This window comes from Filicampus tigris, chromosome 5, assembly GCF_054856515.1.
Source record: "Filicampus tigris isolate MCC_2025a chromosome 5, RoL_Ftig_1.0, whole genome shotgun sequence".
Lineage (NCBI taxonomy): Eukaryota > Metazoa > Chordata > Actinopteri > Syngnathiformes > Syngnathidae > Filicampus > Filicampus tigris.
Genome location: NC_141221.1, coordinates 118,875 through 136,642, shown reverse-complemented (window position 1 = coordinate 136,642; position 17,768 = coordinate 118,875). Strand labels below are relative to the sequence as shown.

The following is a 17,768-nucleotide window of genomic DNA, read 5'->3' as shown; positions in this document are numbered from 1 at the left end:
AGAGAGGTGAAATCAAGACAAGTCACATTTCTTTCTTTTCATTCGCTGGTCAAAGAGAGATGAAATCAAGACAAGTCACATTTCTTTCTATAGCCCTTAAGTCCCATTTCTTTCTGTAGCCCTTAAGTCCCATTTCTTTCTACAGCCCTTAACCACAGGCAGTCTCAAAGGGCTTCACGTGCCCACAGTTGACACATTTGAACAAACTATCCATTCGTGTACGTTATACTGTATAGTTGTATTCGATATTCAACATTTTACAAATGATCATTCAATATTGCTTGACATGAATGCAAAACAGTGGCAATCCTCGACATAAAAGCTTGTGTATAGAGCCACGTCCAAAAAGTGGCTGGCAAACTTCCGCTGAGGGCTAAGCAGGGAGATTAACATAAAGAGCTTCTGCGTGTGCGTGCGGGCGTGTGTGAGTGAGTGAGTGAGTGAGTGAGTGAGACAGCCCGTTTGAAACAAAGAACCCAAGAATGAATGAAGTCGAAGTGATCTTAAAAAAGTGACAACAAGGCAGCTGCTGCTGCTGCTGCTGCTGCTGTTGCCGCTGCTGCTCCTCCTGCTGACTAGGATGGCGATGATGATGATGATGATGATGATGATGATGACCAGAGTGATGAAGTCAGAGGAGGCGGGGCTGGAGGAGCGACGCATCGAAAGAAGACCAGCAAGTTAAAGAGGATGAGACAGAAGGAGATTAGGAGAAGAGGAGGAGGAGTGGAAGAAAAGGAGAGCTGCAAACCAGCAAGCAAGCAAGCAAGCAAGCAAGCAAGCAAGCCAGCAAGCCAGCAAGCAAGAGAAAGATCAAGAAACAAGAAAAGTCGCAAGCCATCCTGTCTCAGCGCCAAGAGAGAAAAAGGTGAGATGTTGTTGCGAATGGATGAGTGCAGCGCCACCGCGTGGCCATTTTCTCTGGCAGGCGGCATGAACAACTCCATCGAAGGACAGACATAGTTGAGCGCTCGCCCGATTGTTCCGCTCGGTGAGTGCAAATGGACATCCAAGCTCACGCTCGAACCGCGCACACGCAGGCGACACTCGAAAAAGACAAAAGAAGGCCATTTGGGCTCCAAAATGGAGCCATCCGCTACTGGGCTCCATTTGACACAACTTTCTCCCCAAATTGGGCTCTTTTGAACACAACGATGCAAGAAGGTGGCGCGGGGCCATCTTTGACCCCGAATGGTGCTCTTTTCAAGGCTTCAGCGTGGACCAGAAATGTCTCCTTGGGGACTCACCCGAACATATATGGACACGCACGCTACTTCCAAGACAATCTTGCATGGTTGTGGAACACTGCATCTGTGTTCCAATTTTCCACGCTGCGTTACATCATCGACGCGGCTCGTCAGTTCGCGTCACGTTGTGTCCCATTGTTCCATGCTTTCCGCAGCACGCTGCGACTTCGTGGGACATTGTGGAACGGCTCCTTCGTTTCTTTCGCCTGGTGTAACATTGTGCTCGCGTCACATCTTCTTACATGCCTTGACAGCGCTTGACACCGTTGGCAACGTTGGAAAACATTAGCTTGATGTATTACGTCATCATACTTGACAGCCGAACGCTGTCACACCGCGTCCAACATGGATCGTTGTGGAACATTGCATCTGGATTAGCAGAGCCGAGCATTGGACTACAAAATTGAGCGGCCGTCATTCGCCTTTTTTAATAGTAGCCGTCTCTAGGCCGCTCCGCCTCTACTTGTAACTTTGGCTGGCGGGGGGGGCTAACGGCAAACGAAACAAAAGACTGGCCACGTGGAAGTCTCACTGCGGCACGTGAGCCTCCATGGACTAAATGCGTCGTCTCCTTTTGGGACCCTGAAGCTGCAAGCCTGGGCCCAAACGGAAGCATCTGTTGTAGGTAGGGGTGTAACGGTACGCTAAATCACATTTCGCTTCGGTTCGGTTTTTTGGAAACTTCGGTTCGGTATATTTTCGGAACAAAAAAAACAGATTTTTAAAAATATGTATATTCATTTTGAAAAGATGACAAGTAAATGGTACGTTTTTTAGAAAAAAATTAATCAAAGCGAACCATTCGGGTGATATTCTAAGAAACTACACCAGAATAAAAAATACACTAACAATAAAGATCTCTTAATTTAGTCAATTATCAAGACACTGAAATCTTTAAACACTCAGCGGCAAAAGCCTATGACACACCTAAGTATTCAAGTTCAAGACAAGTCGTCATTACAGTACATGTATACACTTTTTGTGATAAAACAAATACATACAATAACAGTTACAATTCTTGCTAACTATTATTAAAACCCTTTTTATAATGAAACATTTTTTTAAAGCCTTTATGAAATTGCATACACTTCTCAGGCATTGAAATCTTTGATAATGAAACTATGTCTGACGGCGTGTTCCTGGAAGACGCTACGATATGATAAATCTCGCTATTTAACTTTGACGTTTTGGGCTCAAAAGACTGCTCGCTTCCTCGTCTAAGAAACCTTCCCAGTCGGATGATGCCGTGCATGTTAGACGCGCGACCTGCCGCCCATCTCCTCACGTAGCGATGTGGGCACACAACTTTGGGACTTATCCACCCACCTTTCCCCGTCGGCTCTGGGGAACAGGAAAGCCCGAATGTTCCCAAACCGTAGACCGCAGTGTACGCGGGGACCTTCGAGCTCTGGCTCTTTTCCGGCTCTCACAGTTGTGCCGCCACTCTCCTCTCCCGCACGCAACAGTCGGCGTCCGTGCATAAGCTCGCGCTAATAAGTGGACCCAACCGAACGAACATGCCATACCGAAACGTATGAATACGCCCGAGTGTACCGTTACACCCCTAGTTGTAGGGATTGTGGTTTCGGCCTCCCCCTCTCGCAATGGGACGCCCCGGCAGCGGGAGGGCGCGGCCCGAAGTCAGAATGCGGAAATCCAGGCAGGCTTGAACGCGCGCTACCGTCTCGCGTCCCTCTCCACGCCAACGGCCAAAGCCCCGCCGCCAAAAATAGACTCATGGCGGACTGCGGGCGAATGACGGATTAAAGGAAGGGGCTTCCGACCACGCTTAGTCCGTCTATTTGACAACTTTTCACGATATTGTGGAGAGGTTGGCCATATCTCAAAAGCTCACGCAAAGTACCACGGTCGATGTCGTTCCCAATCTTGTGAAGCGGGCTGACAGAGACGATGACAAGTATTTGCTGGTGGGACCTTTGATTGGTCAGAACAGACAGTTTTGTTCATGTGAGCAATAATCGGTTTGATTGGCTGGTGTGGGCGTGTGTTTGGTTCGTGTCGAACACCAAATCCGAATCAAGATGAGCAGTTGCATGGAAATGTCTCGACACCAAAAATGAACTGCACTAATCAACCAACCACCAGAGGGTGCTGGAACTGCACAAATGGAAAACAACTTGGCATTTGGAAACAGGTTTGCCGCTATTAATGTCGTGACAAGACGACGACGATACATCGCGATAATTAATATGAGGATATTGCCAATATTGTGACCTCCCTAATGACAAGGTGTTAGCTTATGTTAAAATAGTCTTTCATGATGCCTGTCTGGACACGTTGAGCGTGACAAGCACCAAGCCGCCACGGCAAACATCGGCTAACCTTGCTCGCAGCGTCCGAGGAGCGAGCGGCATGCCGGACAGCGATGCCCGACGCCACTGACGAGCCGGCGGCCTCGAGAGGACGAGTCGGCGAGTCTCCGAGGAGCCGGCAGCCTTCCTGACGAGCCGCGCCGAGGATCCCCTCCATGGATCTCCTCAAGGCCCTCCCACTCCTGCTCCTCCTGGCCACGTCCGGTCGATGTCAGTTTGACACCTGCGGCAGGGAGGCGGGGCCCCGGGGTCGGGTGGACTCGGCCTGCCAGCCGCCGCCCGCCAACATGAAAGAAGCCATGCAGATCCGAGTGGATCCGCCGGGAGTCACCTGCGGGAATCCCCCCGAGCGATTCTGCACTCTGGTCAGTGTCCTCGCCGTGTCTTGGCATTCTCGCGTCCTCGCTCGCCGCTTGCCGGCTGTTTTCCGAGCAGACTTGCCCGAACGCCGCTATTTGCGGCCGCATTTGGATTGAGCCCAATGAATATTGTGCTCTTTGACAATATTAGCGCCAAACCTTTCAAAACAAACAAACAATGCTCTTCTTTGACCAGGGAAAAAGACAGTCCAGGTCAGGGGCAATGTACCAAAACGCATTCACACGGTGAGCTTGCTTTTAAGAGAAAAGCTTTGGCTTTAAGAGAAGGGCTGCTCGATTATGACCCCCCCCCCCCCCCAAAAAAAAAAAACAACGATTATTTGGGTCATCATTGAAATCGCAATGATTCAAACCATCATTTATTTGTTTGGTACAAAACAAGAAAATGTTTCAATGTAAACAATATAACCCTAAGCCAACACTAAATGATGTCAGTTCCTTTTGGACCAAACAAAATGAATCAAATGAGTTCTTCTAAAATTACAGTACAATAAAGTTGGGTATGAATATTAATAATCGTTTTGGAGGCATTCCTTGTGGCCACTGGAAAGCTCCACGGCGGTCAATGACTTCATCTCTGCTACGATGTCATGTTGTCCCGCCTTTTCATTTTGATGTCCTCAAACTCCCCCCCGCGTTTGTGTCTCGCTGCCCTCACGTCTTTACGACCGGCCATTCAGGAGAACCCGTACCTGTGCAGCGACGAGTGCGACGCGTCCAGTCCGGACCTGTCTCACCCGCCGCAGCTGATGGGAGACCGCGAGCGGGGCGGGCTCATCACCTATTGGCAGACGGTCACGTGGTCCAAGTATCCCGAGCCGCTGTTGGCCAACATCACCTTGTCCTGGAACAAAAGTCTGGAGGCGGTGGACGACCTGGTGGTCAGCTTCGAATACGGGCGACCCACCAGCATGGTGCTGGAGAAGTCCGTGGACAAAGGTGAGCCGGCGTACGGCCCGTGTCGGCCGGGCGCGCCACTTCCCGAGTCACGCGCTTGCGGTGCTTGCCGCGACAGGGCTGACGTGGCAGCCGTACCAGTTCTACGCCGACGACTGCATGGAGACGTTCGGCATGCCGCCCAAGCGAGTGACCGACTTGGCGCCCAGCAACGTGACCAGGGTCATCTGCACCGAGCGCTACTCCAGATGGGTGGGCGCCAAGGTGAGCCTTGGACACCGGCGGTCCCGATGAAGTCTGTGGCCGCCTGGTAGCTTAGCACAAATGCTAACACGCTAATGCCAACGAGAGGAAAAGGGGGCGGCGTTGAGAGGCTAACCCGCTTCCACGCTAGGAGGAGAAGACGCTGGCGTTTGAGGTGGGAGCCCGCTTGCGAGTGTTGGCCGGCCCCAAGCTCCTCAACGTGGACGTGCTGTACGCGCGCCTGCAGAGCAGCAAAGCGCTGCGAGACTTCTTCACCTTCACCAACCTTCGCCTCAGACTCCTGCGGCCGGCCCTCGGCGGAACCTATGTCCAGAGGGACAACCTGCTCAAGTACTTCTACGCCATATCCAACATTGACGTACCTGCCAGGTATGCATCCGTCAACTTGTCACTCGCCTTGGTTATGTCTCGGGCCAACGAGCGCAGGCGGCCGTCCGTCAGTCAGACGCCTTTGCTGGCCATTGACGCGTGACGGGACACCTTTGAAAATAGACGAATGGCGGAAGTGGGTTTTATGGGCGTCCGACGGTGTAATCGTCACTCGGCGCGTCCGTCAGTGACAGTCCGTCACCGGCGGATGCCCCTTTACCTGAGCTTTTTTGGGGAGGACGGACTGACTGACGATTCGAATTCAATCCACTTTGCTCAACCTTGGAGTCGGGCCACTCGGCCCCATTGTGTGACTGCCCCAAAACACGTTTAGCCAGTCAGCTTCAGGGACGGTCTCCTCATTGTTTTGACTGACCGTGCATTTCCAGGCTTGGAAGCGGGTTCCCACCAATATTTGTGAGCACGTGTAAATGCTCTGGGTTCCGTAAAAGATGGCATCGTCACCTGTCTGCGCCTTTTTTCAGCCACCCATGAAGCCACGACGCTACTTCAACGTTGCTAGCGTGGCCACTCGGCGGCTCTGCTTAGTCGCTTCTCCGACACGGCTGGCCAGAACGGGACGAGCAACAAATGTACGCTTTTGGAGGAGACTCTCGGAGGCCCTCTTGGAGCGGCAGATATTCAGCGTCAGCGCCGTCGTGTCCGCCGCGACAAAAAGAAATTGGATCGCGGTGCGGACGCTCTGTGAACGAGTGCAGCAGATCAGTGCAGCGGGCACAAATAGCCGCTGCCCCGACTTTGCGTCGCCCGGCCTAGCTCCCGAGAAACTTGGGCCGGGTGATACAAATCAGCGCAACATCATGTAAATGAGAAGGTCTCGCTCACGGGCGCATTTTAGCGGCTAACCGAGGCTTGGCGCGAACCCGACCATCAAGGTTGTTGACTTTCACCCCAAAGCACGACTACACGCAAGCATTCGACGCCACACGTTCCGAATCCATTTTCGCAACATGCTGCCGCGAGTGTTCATCGGCAAACGCGCGGTGTGTCTATTGGATGAGGAAACGTGGGTGTGTGTGCGTGTTCCAGGTGTAAGTGTAACCTGCACGCGTCCGCTTGTGCGTTGCGCGACGCCACGCTGACGTGCGACTGCGAACACAACACCAGCGGACAAGACTGCCAGCGCTGCAGCGCCGGCTTCGAGTCCCGCGACTGGATGCCGGGAAGCTTCCTGCCGCTGCCCAGCGGCGCCGCCAACGCTTGTATGTCACACACACACACACACACACCCACGCACACGCACACCCACACACACACACGCACACACACAAACAGAATTTCACAGCATTTGATTACTAATACTTCTCTAGTTGCTTTGATGTATTCCGACTAGAGATAGACCGATTTGTTTTTTTGGGGGCCAATGCCGATTATTAGTAGTCCAAGAAGCCGATGGCCGATATTTGGAGCCCATACTCATTTTCAGCAAAAAGGAAAATATCGGCATCAAAATCTAATAAAAAAGTGACAACTCTTAACTTTGTTGAAACGTCAACAAGTAACAAGATTTTTAAAAATGGTGATTCCACGAAATATGACTTTATGAAATTCTAACAAAAACTTCAGGCAGCTAGCTCCAAAAATGAAGCGCTCCAAAATTTCAAAATGTCAGCGATGATCAACTTTCACATATCGTTGTTTTGATTTCAACACCGTTTTAAATGGATTTATCATCGGCCATCAGATTTGGAAAAAATGCCAATGTTCATTAAAATGCCAAATACCTGAGCCAATAATCGGTTTATCCTTAATTTCTACCAATAGGCGTTATCGCTTTTCATCAAACGTGTTTGCTTTTTAGGTGAAGCAACAGAAACCTCCACCAGTAAGTATCTGTCTGTCTGTCTGTCCGTCCGTCCATCTGTCCGTCCAATTTGAATGCACAGATCCCGAAAGGTAGTTGATGTGGTCAGGTTCAGTGTGGAAGAAAAGTTGATTTGTGTTCATCAATCAGCCACAGGTGGCGCTTGTGTCTGTGCGTGTCTGGCTTTTAAGAGTTCAACGTGTCCCACTCGTTGACTGAGCTGATGTTTGTGGTTCTGAAGGAGATTTCAGAAGCACATGTGAGATTCTTGGAGGATCCAGCTCATGTATGTGCTTCTGAAGGAGCTTCTGTGGGAGCTTGCACGCCACAAAAGAGATTCAGAAGGAGATGAGTTTGGCCTTTTGCAAATGGAAACACTTTCTTTGGCAACGTCTGTTTGATTGTGTTTGACTGTGCTTTGTCGTCTTTGATTGTGTTTGCGGCGCGTGCGTGTCTGAGTGCACCGTTGTAGAAAAGCCAAAAGGACTAAAAAGCCGTCAATGTTCTTCTCTGACAGCGGCTGATGACTCTGACCCAAGTTCCGCTTCAACACCTGGAGTCACTGACACTTACTCCACTTCCACTATTGACTCTTCTTCTTCTACTTCTAGCTTGGCGACTTTTGATACTTGGACTGACATGAGTAGTACTTGGACTACTTCAACAGCTGCAACTCTCACTTCTTTGGACACGACTTTTTCTACTTCTGCTACAGGCACTTCTAGTTTGACGACATTGAGCTTTGACACTTCTATTGACGTGAGCAGTTTGTGGATTACTTCCGCTTCCGCAACGACGACCTGGATGGAAACGGCTGACGCTTTGTTGACTTCAACCGCTGAACGGCCTTCTAGTTCTTCTCGGGCTTCGGCCGTTGACATTTACGGCTCTTCCCGCTTTACCGCCGACAGCTTGACGACCGACAGCTTGACGGTTTCTACGACTGAGGCGATGACTGTTGCAGCAGAGGACAAAAATAGGAGGTCTTCTTCTACTCTTCTGGACTCTGCGAGTACCAAGCGGGAAAGCGGTGACGCAGGGGCTGCCAGCCTTTCCCCAGTGGTTCCTGCTCTTAAGACCTCAGGTGTTGGTCAGCGTTTAGACTTTAGCGGTACAATGGTACCGAGCGCCACGGGAGCGACTTCTAAGGTCAACACTGACTCGCCGGTGTTTATTACTGACCCAGTGACTCCGCCCCCTGACAAGACAGATTTTGTCCCCTCACGGACACCCACCGGCAGCTTCTCACTTTCAAACTCAAGTTCCCGGCCGTCAGAAGTGATCGCGCCTGACGGCACGATCCTCCTCGGAGATACTCCACCTGCTGGGATTTCTTCTCCTGCTGAAGATCTCGGATTGACAACGGGAACTTCTAATGGACCTCCTCTGGAAGGTTCCCCTCCTGATGAGCTGCTCCCCATTCAAGCTTCTGATGGACTTCTCCCTGATGTTTCTCTTGAAAATGTTGCACCCACTCCCAATGGACTTCCTCCTGACACACCTTCTGATCTACCCTCCTTCGATGTACCTTCTCTTGAAAAAAACCTTCCTGAGATCCCAACCCCTGATGCAGCCTCTCTTGATGTCCCCCTAGAAACAGAGTCCATCAAGACAAATGATCCACCTGCGGATATACCTCCATCCGAGAGACGGCTTGTCGAGCAAACTCCTCGTGAAGATGGCACTTCCCTTGAAGTAGATAATCTGGATCCAATTGCACCGTCCGACAGGTCACCACCAGACAAAACTCTGGCCAAAGAACCTCCTGTGGATGGAGCAGCAACTGATGGAACACAGCCCAAAAGACTTGCCCCAAATTCAGTTCCTGCTGCAACTGCTTCCAATGGATTTCCTCCTGATGGTCCCAATCCTAAACTACCTCCTTCTTTGGGTGAACCTCCTTCTAAAGTACTTCCTCCTGAGGTGCGCACCCCAGCTCCTGGTGCTCCTCCCTCACAAGTTGAAGAAATTGCACAGGACAAACAGTCAAGTGCATCCGATTGGTCAGAGCTTGCCGGAGACTTGGCCCCAGTGGACTTCACCTTCCCTTTTCCAGAAGAACAAGATTCCACTGCTCAAGGAACAGGAGATTACGGTCTGGATTTTGTTGCTCCAGATTCCACTAGCCTTCAAACACCACCTAGAGCAGAAAGTTCCAATTTGGATTTTGGACTGAATTCAGTTGACCAGGATTCCTCTGGACCCGCAACTTCTCCCGGAGCAGAAGATTCGAGTCCAGATTCTGGATTGGATTCAGTAGATCAAGAATCCACTGGCCCTGGAGCTGAAGATTTCAGGCCCAATTCGGGATTGAATTTAACTGACCAGGATTCCACTGGACCTGAAACACCGCCTAGAATGGAAGATGTAAATCCTGATTCTGGATTGGATTTAATTGATCAGGATTCCACTCAGTCTGGAACACGTCCCAGAACAAAAGATTCCAATGCAGATTCTGGATTGAATTTAGTTGTTCAGGATTCGACTGGTCCTGTAACACCTCTTAAAACAGAAAGTTCCGATCTGGATTCTGTATCTGATTCACTTGATCAGGATACCATTGGTCCTGTAACACTTCTCAAAACAGAAAGCTCCAATCCGGATTCTGGATCTGATTCACTTGATCAGGATTCGATTGGTCCTGTAACACTTCTCACAACAGAAAGCTCCAATCCGGATTCTGGATCTGATTCACCGGATCAGGATTCGATTGGTCCTGTAACACTTATCAAAACAGAAAGTTCCAATCCGGATTCTGGATCTGATTCACTTGATCAGGATTCGATTGGTCCTCTAACACTTCTCAAAACAGAAAGTTCCAATGCGGATTCTGGATCAGATTCGCTTGAGCGTCGTTTGGATTCCAAAACAGGCAAGACGGGAGATGAAATTCCTCAGGAACCTGAACCAGACTCTTTGGATCCCAGCCCTAAAATTCCTGAGTGGGAGCCAAGACCCGATTCTCCTGATGGAGTCGGCGAACCAAGAGAGGATGCTTCTTTGGCCACCGACAAAGGAGAACAAGAGGCAGACAAATGGACGAAAGAGAAAACCAATGAAAAAGGTGACACATCAGACTAGACCAGACTAAGATAGATAGATGGATAGATGGATAGATAGATAGATAGATAGATAGATAGATAGATAGATAGATAGATAGATAGATAGATAGATAGATAGATAGATAGATAGATGCGCGTTTGATTGAATTTGATGTGAATGAAGCATCTGAACAATGTGTTTGATTGCCAGCTGTGGAGTCCAAAGAGGAAGGTTTGAAGGAACAAGAGAAGGAAGACAAGAGAGAGATGAAAGAAGACAATTCAAAGAAAGTGTCTCAAGAGAAGGTAGAAGAAACAGAGATGAAAGAAGAGAAAGAGGAAAAAGGCTATGAGAAGAAAGGTAACAAAGGAGCATCCCGCCAGTTGTAGCATTAGCATTAGCATAGCAACAAGAGTATTCCTGACACGTTGCCACAGTTGCACATCTTCCGTTCTTTCTTTTTTCTTTTTGCCTGCGAAGCGACTCAGAAGATTTTGATTCCCGGCAGTGGGTCGAGCAGCCAACTTTCCAAAATCGCCTACGTCACCTTCCAGGGTAAGACGGCCCCCATGCCGCTGCCCCGGCCCGGCCCGGCCCGGCCCGGCCCGGGAGTTAACCTCTAGCTCAGGGGTGTCAAACTCCAGTCCTCGGGGGCCGCCCTCCTGCATGTCTTAGAGGTTTCCTCGTCCAACACGCCTGATTCAAAGGATCGGGATCAGGATCGGGCTCCTGCAGAACTTGCTGATGAGCTGATCATTTGAAACAGGTGTGTTGCAGCAGGGAGAGATGGAAAACAGGCAGGACGGCGGCCCTCGAGGACCGGAGTTCGACAATCCTGCGCGGTCTAGCGCCTCCCCTTCCACCATTTGGCCTTATCCTGTGGCTCCTCCCACGTTTAAACAAGCCCTCGTTGGTCCTGATCACAAGCTCATCGTTCGCGGTTGTCACCCCGCGATCGGCAACGTTCTCGAGCCAGCCGCGTTAGCGTGCACACGTTGACCGCACGTCCGTTAGCATTCCTTTGCGTTCTGCTCTGTGTGTCAGAGTGCGAGTGTAACGGCCACTCCAACCGCTGCAGCTTCATGGACTTCCTCAACGTGGTGACGTGCGTCAGCTGCAAACACAACACCAGAGGCCAACGCTGCCAACGCTGCCGTCTCGGATACTACCGCAATGTGGAGCTGCCGCTCCATCACCAGGACGTTTGCCAGGGTCAGTCGGACGCTCTGCCCTTTGTGACTGGACACGCGTGCAGCGAGACACGCAGCTTGCTGTGAAATAGCGGCGACGCTTGCTGCTGCAAAAAAAGCTCAAAATTGGCTCAGATCAACAAAAGAAACAAAAAACAAACGTAATTCCCCCCCCCAAAAAAGGTCGGGCAAACGCAAAAAAAAAAAACACAAACAAAACAAAAACAAGCCTCCTTTGCCTCTTATAATCGGCTCTTAAACGTGCTCAATATTTACCACGGTCACCAAGTGTCATTAACTGGGGTGTCACGAGTCAAAGCAACATGACCGTTTTTTTTTTCGCTTCATTCCACAGATCATCTTTGAAGACGTGAAAAAAAATCCGTCTGTTGAGGCAAAACGTGCCAAACTTCCTCCCCGAAACTGACCGTTTGGCCAAAATGCCTCGCACGAACCGGGGATGCTCCATTATGAAAAAAAAAAAAAAAAAAAGAATCACAATTACTTTGGTCATAACTGAAATCACGGCTATTCAAACAATCATTCTTTTTTTGCTCCAAAACAAGAAAATGTTTACATGTCAAAACTAACAAGACAAATCCATTTCTTTGAACCGCTACAATGATGTAAGTTCCTTTTGGGCCACAGTTAGTTATCATGAAATTTAAAAAAGACACAAATGTATAAATTCAAGTACGATTTCTTTGGGCGTTAGCTAGAGATGTGAATTAATAATGGTAATAATCCAACAGGATTGAAGAGTGGACGAGTGACAGTGTTTTTGTTGTGGTCTTTGTCAGAGTGCGAGTGCGACGCGGGCGGCAGCCGGTCCCGCCACTGCGCCGCCTCGGGGGCGTGCCAGTGCAGAGAGGGCACCACCGGGAGGCGCTGCGACCAATGTCTGCCGGGATACACTCGCAGAGGGGGCGGGGGCGACTGCACAGGTACGTGGCGGGGGCGGGGTTAGGGGATGGATGGATGGATGACTAACAGACTCGCGCCGCCGCCATCCAGCCAACGTGTGCGACGGGGATCGGCCGTGTCTCAACGGCGGCACGTGTGTGGACTTCCTGCGCTGCCAGTGTGACGACAAGTTCGCAGGTGAGTGACTGTTTGGAACATGGCCAAAATGCAGATGTTAAAATAAATACATTTTTTGGCTTTAAAATGAGGCATTCCTTTTGTTATGTTTTTTTTTTTTTAAATCGAATCGAAATCAGGGACTGAAAATCGAATCGGGGCTCGTTTGAATCGTTACATCCCTATTATTAAGACATTTTTACAATATCTTGTTCTTGCGCTGTACACTCTCCTCGTTTTAGTAAGCTACTTTTTATTTCTTTACATCGCTTTAACGTGCCTTTAACGCATTTGTTTGTAAATGTTTTTAAACGTTGTACTTTTTATGAAGCGAAGCACATTGAGTTACCTTGTACACGAAAGCTGCCGAAGAAAAGTGCCTGCATCAACAGTAGTTGTAGCACCGCTAGCGTGATTTGACCAGATGATGTCATGTGTGTGTGTGTGCAGGTGTGTACTGCGGGCAGCGCGTGTGTCTGAAGAAGAGCGGTTGCCTTGACGATGACACAAGCGGCGCCCCGGCACCGCTGAGCTCACGACTCCGCCTCCCGCTAATCTTTAGCCTGGTCGCCGCTGCCGCCTTCTGACCCGCAACAGGAGCTCAGATCGGGAAGACGCTCGGCGACGTCGTCATCATGCGACGCTATCTCACCGAGCCTCCGGGCAGGACTGTTGTTGACTTTGTGCCTGAGTTCAACATCCTCAAATAAATGTGACAATAAACGTGTCGTGGCACACGTGAGTCATACCTCAACGTATGTGCAAGTGACCCCAATTTTCCGGGATACGATTTCTTTGGCTTTGACTTGTGAGCAAAATTTGGAGATATGAGCGATAGTTGGTACCAGCACAACAAGCAGCAAAAGTAGGCGATTGTTCAAAAAAGAGCCAAGCGCTTGCTTCGGTCGCTCTATTGCCACTCCCCGTGAGTTCGCTTGAAAAACTCACCAGCAGAGAGAATGACACACGGTGTACTTTGTAACTCTGCCGTAGCCAAGTTGACTAGCTTAATGCTCTCGATGCAGAGACGGCAAACAACCAGAATGGACGTTTTGATTTAAAAGCCTTGAAGCGGCACACTAATGTTGCAGAACAAGATCGATACTCGCAGGCATATGGTCTTTGTCCTCCATGAAAAAAAAAACATTGGGCACTGAACAGTTTTGGTCGTAGCGTACACACGTGCAAAGAAACGAATTCAGATCCTGTCCCAGGATCCATCTAGAAACAATAACAGTAATTCCTCCCAAGTAGAATTACAATTTGAACACGTTATTCGTTCGTTCGTGTGTTTGTGTTACACGGTAGACGTGTGGCTCAACCTCCTCTGGCTTGTGCAGCTTCGAACCTCATGAGTAACCCCCCCCACACACACACCGGCAATGTACGTGTGAGGAAAGTAGACCCAAAAAAGTCAAAGGTAACACCAGTTATGATTAAAGTCATTCCAGTTTGTCTCCTTAATTTGAATATTGGATTCCATAGCTACCGTCTTTTGTTTTTTTACTTAAATGAAACAATTTGCCTGGAAAATAAATAATATGGAAGAGAAAAAAACCCTGCCATTTAGCTGCAAAGAAGTGGGGCTCCTTTGAATAATAACTCTCCTGTCGATGTGAAATGGCGATCGAATGAATAAAGTTTGGCTTGCCCGCATCAATGATGGCACCCCAAGCAGCTTGTGGAAGGCCGATGCGTCATCACCAGCCGACGCCCCACTTCCTTCCAGCAGCCGCGTGCTACGTCATCAGATCGCGACCAGCATGATGCGCAAGTGGCGGAGCTTGGCTTTAGCCTTGTCGCTCGGAGCGGCCGCGGGCGCCTCGGCGAGCCGCCTGTGGAGGTCTTCGGACGGGGAGGAGGGGCGGCGGCTAGCCGCTCCGCTGGTTCCGGTACCGGTACCGAGCGTCCACGCCTCCTCCGAATTGACGGTGCGTGCCCGTCCGTGATGACGTCACTAAAGCCGCCGGTCTCCTTCGGAGGGTTTTGGCAGAGGTCAAATCAAATGAAACCATATACTGTATTAATGCAAAAGAACATGTTTGATATTGAACGTACAACTTATTGATTTTAGAGATGGACAACTTTGCCAGTATGTTTTTCGTCTCCCTTAATGAAGTGGTTCAACGAAAACCAAAATGATAAAATGTGTCTCGGTTGTTGTAGTTGAGCAGGCCTTCAGGGGGCGCTGTCATGAAATACGGCTTCCCGTCGCTGTCCAACGTTCGCACGAGAGAATCGTACGTGAGCTCGTACGACCCGCGGACCAGGACGCCCGCCTGGGTCATCGAGCGGCTCTCCGGCGACACGCTCGGCGGGACGGCCGACAGGAAGTGCTGCGACTTCAAGGAGGACCACAGGTCGGGCTCGTGAGCGCGCGTCCCTCTGACGCGAGCGCAAGCGCCAGCGTGCATGCGTGCGTGCGTGCGTCAGGGCTGCTCGATGATGAAAACAAATATTCCCCAGCATTATTTTGGTCAGAATTGAAATCCTAATGAGTCAAATGATCATTTATTTTTTGGTACAAAACGAGACAATGTTTCAACGTAAAAAATAAATGTCTTTGAATCACTATGATTATGGAAGTTCCAAACAACATTGATGAAACTAGTTATTGTAAAATAAAATTAAAAAAAGGTGCAAATGTATCAATTCAAGTATGATTTCAATGTGTATACAAACAGTGCGTTGGATATAAATGCATATTAATAATCATTTTTTATGATGATGGCAATTTTGGAATGGTGAAGTGTAATCATCGCAGTTGTAATTGAATTTCGCTTCATTGCCCAGCCCTAGCGCGTGCGTGCGTGCGTGTCCCCGCAGCGTCCACGTCTTCCACCGCGCCACCAACGACGACTACAAGGGCAGCGGCCTGGACAGAGGTCACATGGCGGCGGCGGCCAATCACAAGTGGAGCCAGAAGGCCATGGACGACACCTTCTACCTGACCAACGTGGCCCCTCAGGTTGGCCGGCGGGCGCCGTCCTCACTTCGGTGCGCGCGCACACCCATAAACGTGTACGTGTGTGTATGCGTGTGCGCAGAACCCCCACTTGAACCAGAAAGCGTGGAACAATCTGGAGAAGTTGTGTCGCTCGCTCACCAAACGCTACGCCAACGTCTACGTGTGCACGGGCCCGCTCTACCTGCCCAGGTGAGCGCAAGCTCTCGTCCCGTCACATTGCCGCCGCCGCCGCCCAACGACATCTTGGCAAGAGGAGCGCAGTCGCTCGGTGATCATCTTCTGCCAACGTTCGGCTAAGATAAGAGGATGGCAGCTAGCAAACTGGTGTCGAGAGTCAAGCCAACCTCCCTCCGTCCGTCTCAGGCGATGTCGCTGATTTTTCACGTGTCAATTTTGTTGTGCCTGCCCTCCAGTTTGAGCGCCAGTCTCCTGCGGACTGTCGGCACGCTAGCTTGCTTGACTGGAGATTTGAAAGCAGAAACATGCAAGTTGTAGGGAATTCAACGATTCTCGGCTGTGACAGAGATTGGGATGCCAACATGTTCTTTTCCAGTGAAAATGAATATTGGGCTCCAAATATCGGTTCACGCGGTGCGACGGCGACATCACATGAGCGGCGCCGGCGCCGGGCAAGCAAACTGACGGCGGCGCTCCACCGTGTTTTTCAGGCAGGAAGCTGACGGCAAGCTTTACGTGCGCTACCAAGTTGTGGGTCGCAACCACGTGGCCGTGCCGACGCACTTCTTCAAGGTCAGCACGCGGACGTTCAACAGAAAAGGAAGCCGCCTTGCGGTGGCCTTGCACGTCGCCGCCATCTTGAATGTGGAATGTGTGCAGTGTTGAGAACGAGGGAAAACCGACGCATTCAATATGGCGGCCACGTTGCCACGTGCCGCCCGCAATGTGTGCGTCTCGCCGATGTCGTGTCGCCGATGTCGTGTCGCCGTTCTTTTGCGGGCACAGGTGTTGATCTTGGAGCGCGGCGGCGCTCAGGACGGCGTGGAACTTCGCTCGTACGTCTTTCCCAATGAGGCTGTGGACGACAAGATTCCTCTGGAGCGTTTCCTGGTTCCCATAGAAACCATCGAGAGGGCGTCGGGCCTCCTGTTTGTCCCCAATATCGTCAGGGCGAGCGGCGGCGGCGCCGTCAGCGCCATCGCCGGCAAACAGATGCCAAAGGGGGACGCGTAGGAGGAAGCGTTTCCAAGACGGCGGGCGGCGGCGCCCTCGGCCCGCCGGCAAGGAAAGGCGCCGCCCTCATCGACATGTCCGACGGACAAATGGGGCTGTTTTCAAGCCGATTGGTGATGTGGTCAACTCTTGCATAGGGATGTAATGATTCACTCAAGCCCTGATTCAATTGGAGTTTCCATTTTCAGTTCCCGATTTTCGATTGGGTTTTTCTTTCTTTTTTTTTAAATGGCTCCCACGCTTGTCTGTGTGCGCTAGTGCGCTGCTTCAGCCATCCGCAATGGCAACGCGCAATAATGTTTGGCGCAAGCGGGTCATTTCATCTCCACATTCCAAATGTGCCCTTGATCTGGAATGGAAAAACGTTCAAGATTCAGCCCGAGAAATGAGACGATTCGAACGGCCTGGGTATGTGATGCCTTTTGTTCGGTGTTACCGTCTAGGGCTTGTGAGTGCTGAGATGTCCGGGTCCATAAACGCAACACGACTTTGATTTGACTCGATTTTTTTTTGCATCGCTGCATCTTTCAAGCAGTTGAAATCGATGTCCGATGAATGTTTACATACTAGTGAGGTGCGCAAATAAAAGCAGCGAGCGACCCGTACGGAGTGGCTGTCCTTGCTGTGCGGATGGACGTGACGGCTGGGAGCCAACCGTGTCAGGTGAGCATGTCGCGCGCGCGTCCAGTGGCTTTTTCACTCCACCTTGTGAAAACATGGCAGCTTGATTGGTGAGCAAGATATTATCCACAAGTAGGAAGGAGTGGAAATGCGCGCCTGTACATTAGACGCTACTGAGCGACGATTTATTTGGAGCTTGTGGCCAAAGCGGTGCGCGTGCACGTCGGCGCTGGCACACTTTGGAGACATTTTGACGCTCTCCGCATGTCCCGCGACTGCTCAATTAAAGACGATTTGACTCGATCCATGGATGCAAGTCCATATGCTACGGCTCCGTTCCTGAGGGTAATGATGCCATTTG

General features: G+C 50.5%; 2 protein-coding genes across 8 annotated transcripts; both read left to right on the top strand.

Moving 5' to 3' along the window:
- Positions 1-407: 407 nt before the first annotated feature.
- On the top strand, positions 408-13,396 carry LOC147146712 (uncharacterized). Of its 5 annotated transcripts, none has more exons than XM_086030465.1 (14): positions 412-868; positions 3,602-3,945; positions 4,641-4,899; positions 4,976-5,121; positions 5,252-5,490; positions 6,541-6,713; positions 7,313-7,336; positions 7,833-10,379; positions 10,568-10,717; positions 10,838-10,912; positions 11,402-11,569; positions 12,348-12,491; positions 12,562-12,648; positions 13,078-13,396. In XM_086030465.1, the coding sequence occupies exons 2-14, from the start codon at positions 3,736-3,738 to the stop codon at positions 13,212-13,214; spliced, it is 4,359 nt and encodes a 1,452-aa protein (XP_085886591.1). In that variant the 5' UTR covers positions 412-868; positions 3,602-3,735; the 3' UTR covers positions 13,215-13,396. The 5 variants fall into 5 exon arrangements, 4 of the variants coding, with proteins under 4 accessions (XP_085886593.1, XP_085886591.1, XP_085886592.1 ...); XM_086030468.1 differs by having other exon boundaries at positions 414-868; positions 8,910-10,379; XM_086030467.1 differs by lacking the exon at positions 11,402-11,569 and having other exon boundaries at positions 409-868.
- An 831-nt stretch (positions 13,397-14,227) lies between these two features.
- Positions 14,228-17,391, top strand: endog (endonuclease G). 3 transcript variants are annotated; one of them, XM_086030490.1, is made up of 6 exons: positions 14,354-14,558; positions 14,794-14,987; positions 15,421-15,595; positions 15,675-15,784; positions 16,264-16,345; positions 16,559-17,391. In XM_086030490.1, the coding sequence occupies exons 1-6, from the start codon at positions 14,391-14,393 to the stop codon at positions 16,784-16,786; spliced, it is 957 nt and encodes a 318-aa protein (XP_085886616.1). In that variant the 5' UTR covers positions 14,354-14,390; the 3' UTR covers positions 16,787-17,391. The 3 variants fall into 3 exon arrangements, with proteins under 3 accessions (XP_085886618.1, XP_085886616.1, XP_085886617.1); XM_086030491.1 differs by having other exon boundaries at positions 14,358-14,558; positions 15,454-15,595; XM_086030492.1 differs by lacking the exon at positions 16,559-17,391 and having other exon boundaries at positions 14,228-14,558; positions 15,421-16,290.
- Positions 17,392-17,768: the final 377 nt, after the last annotated feature.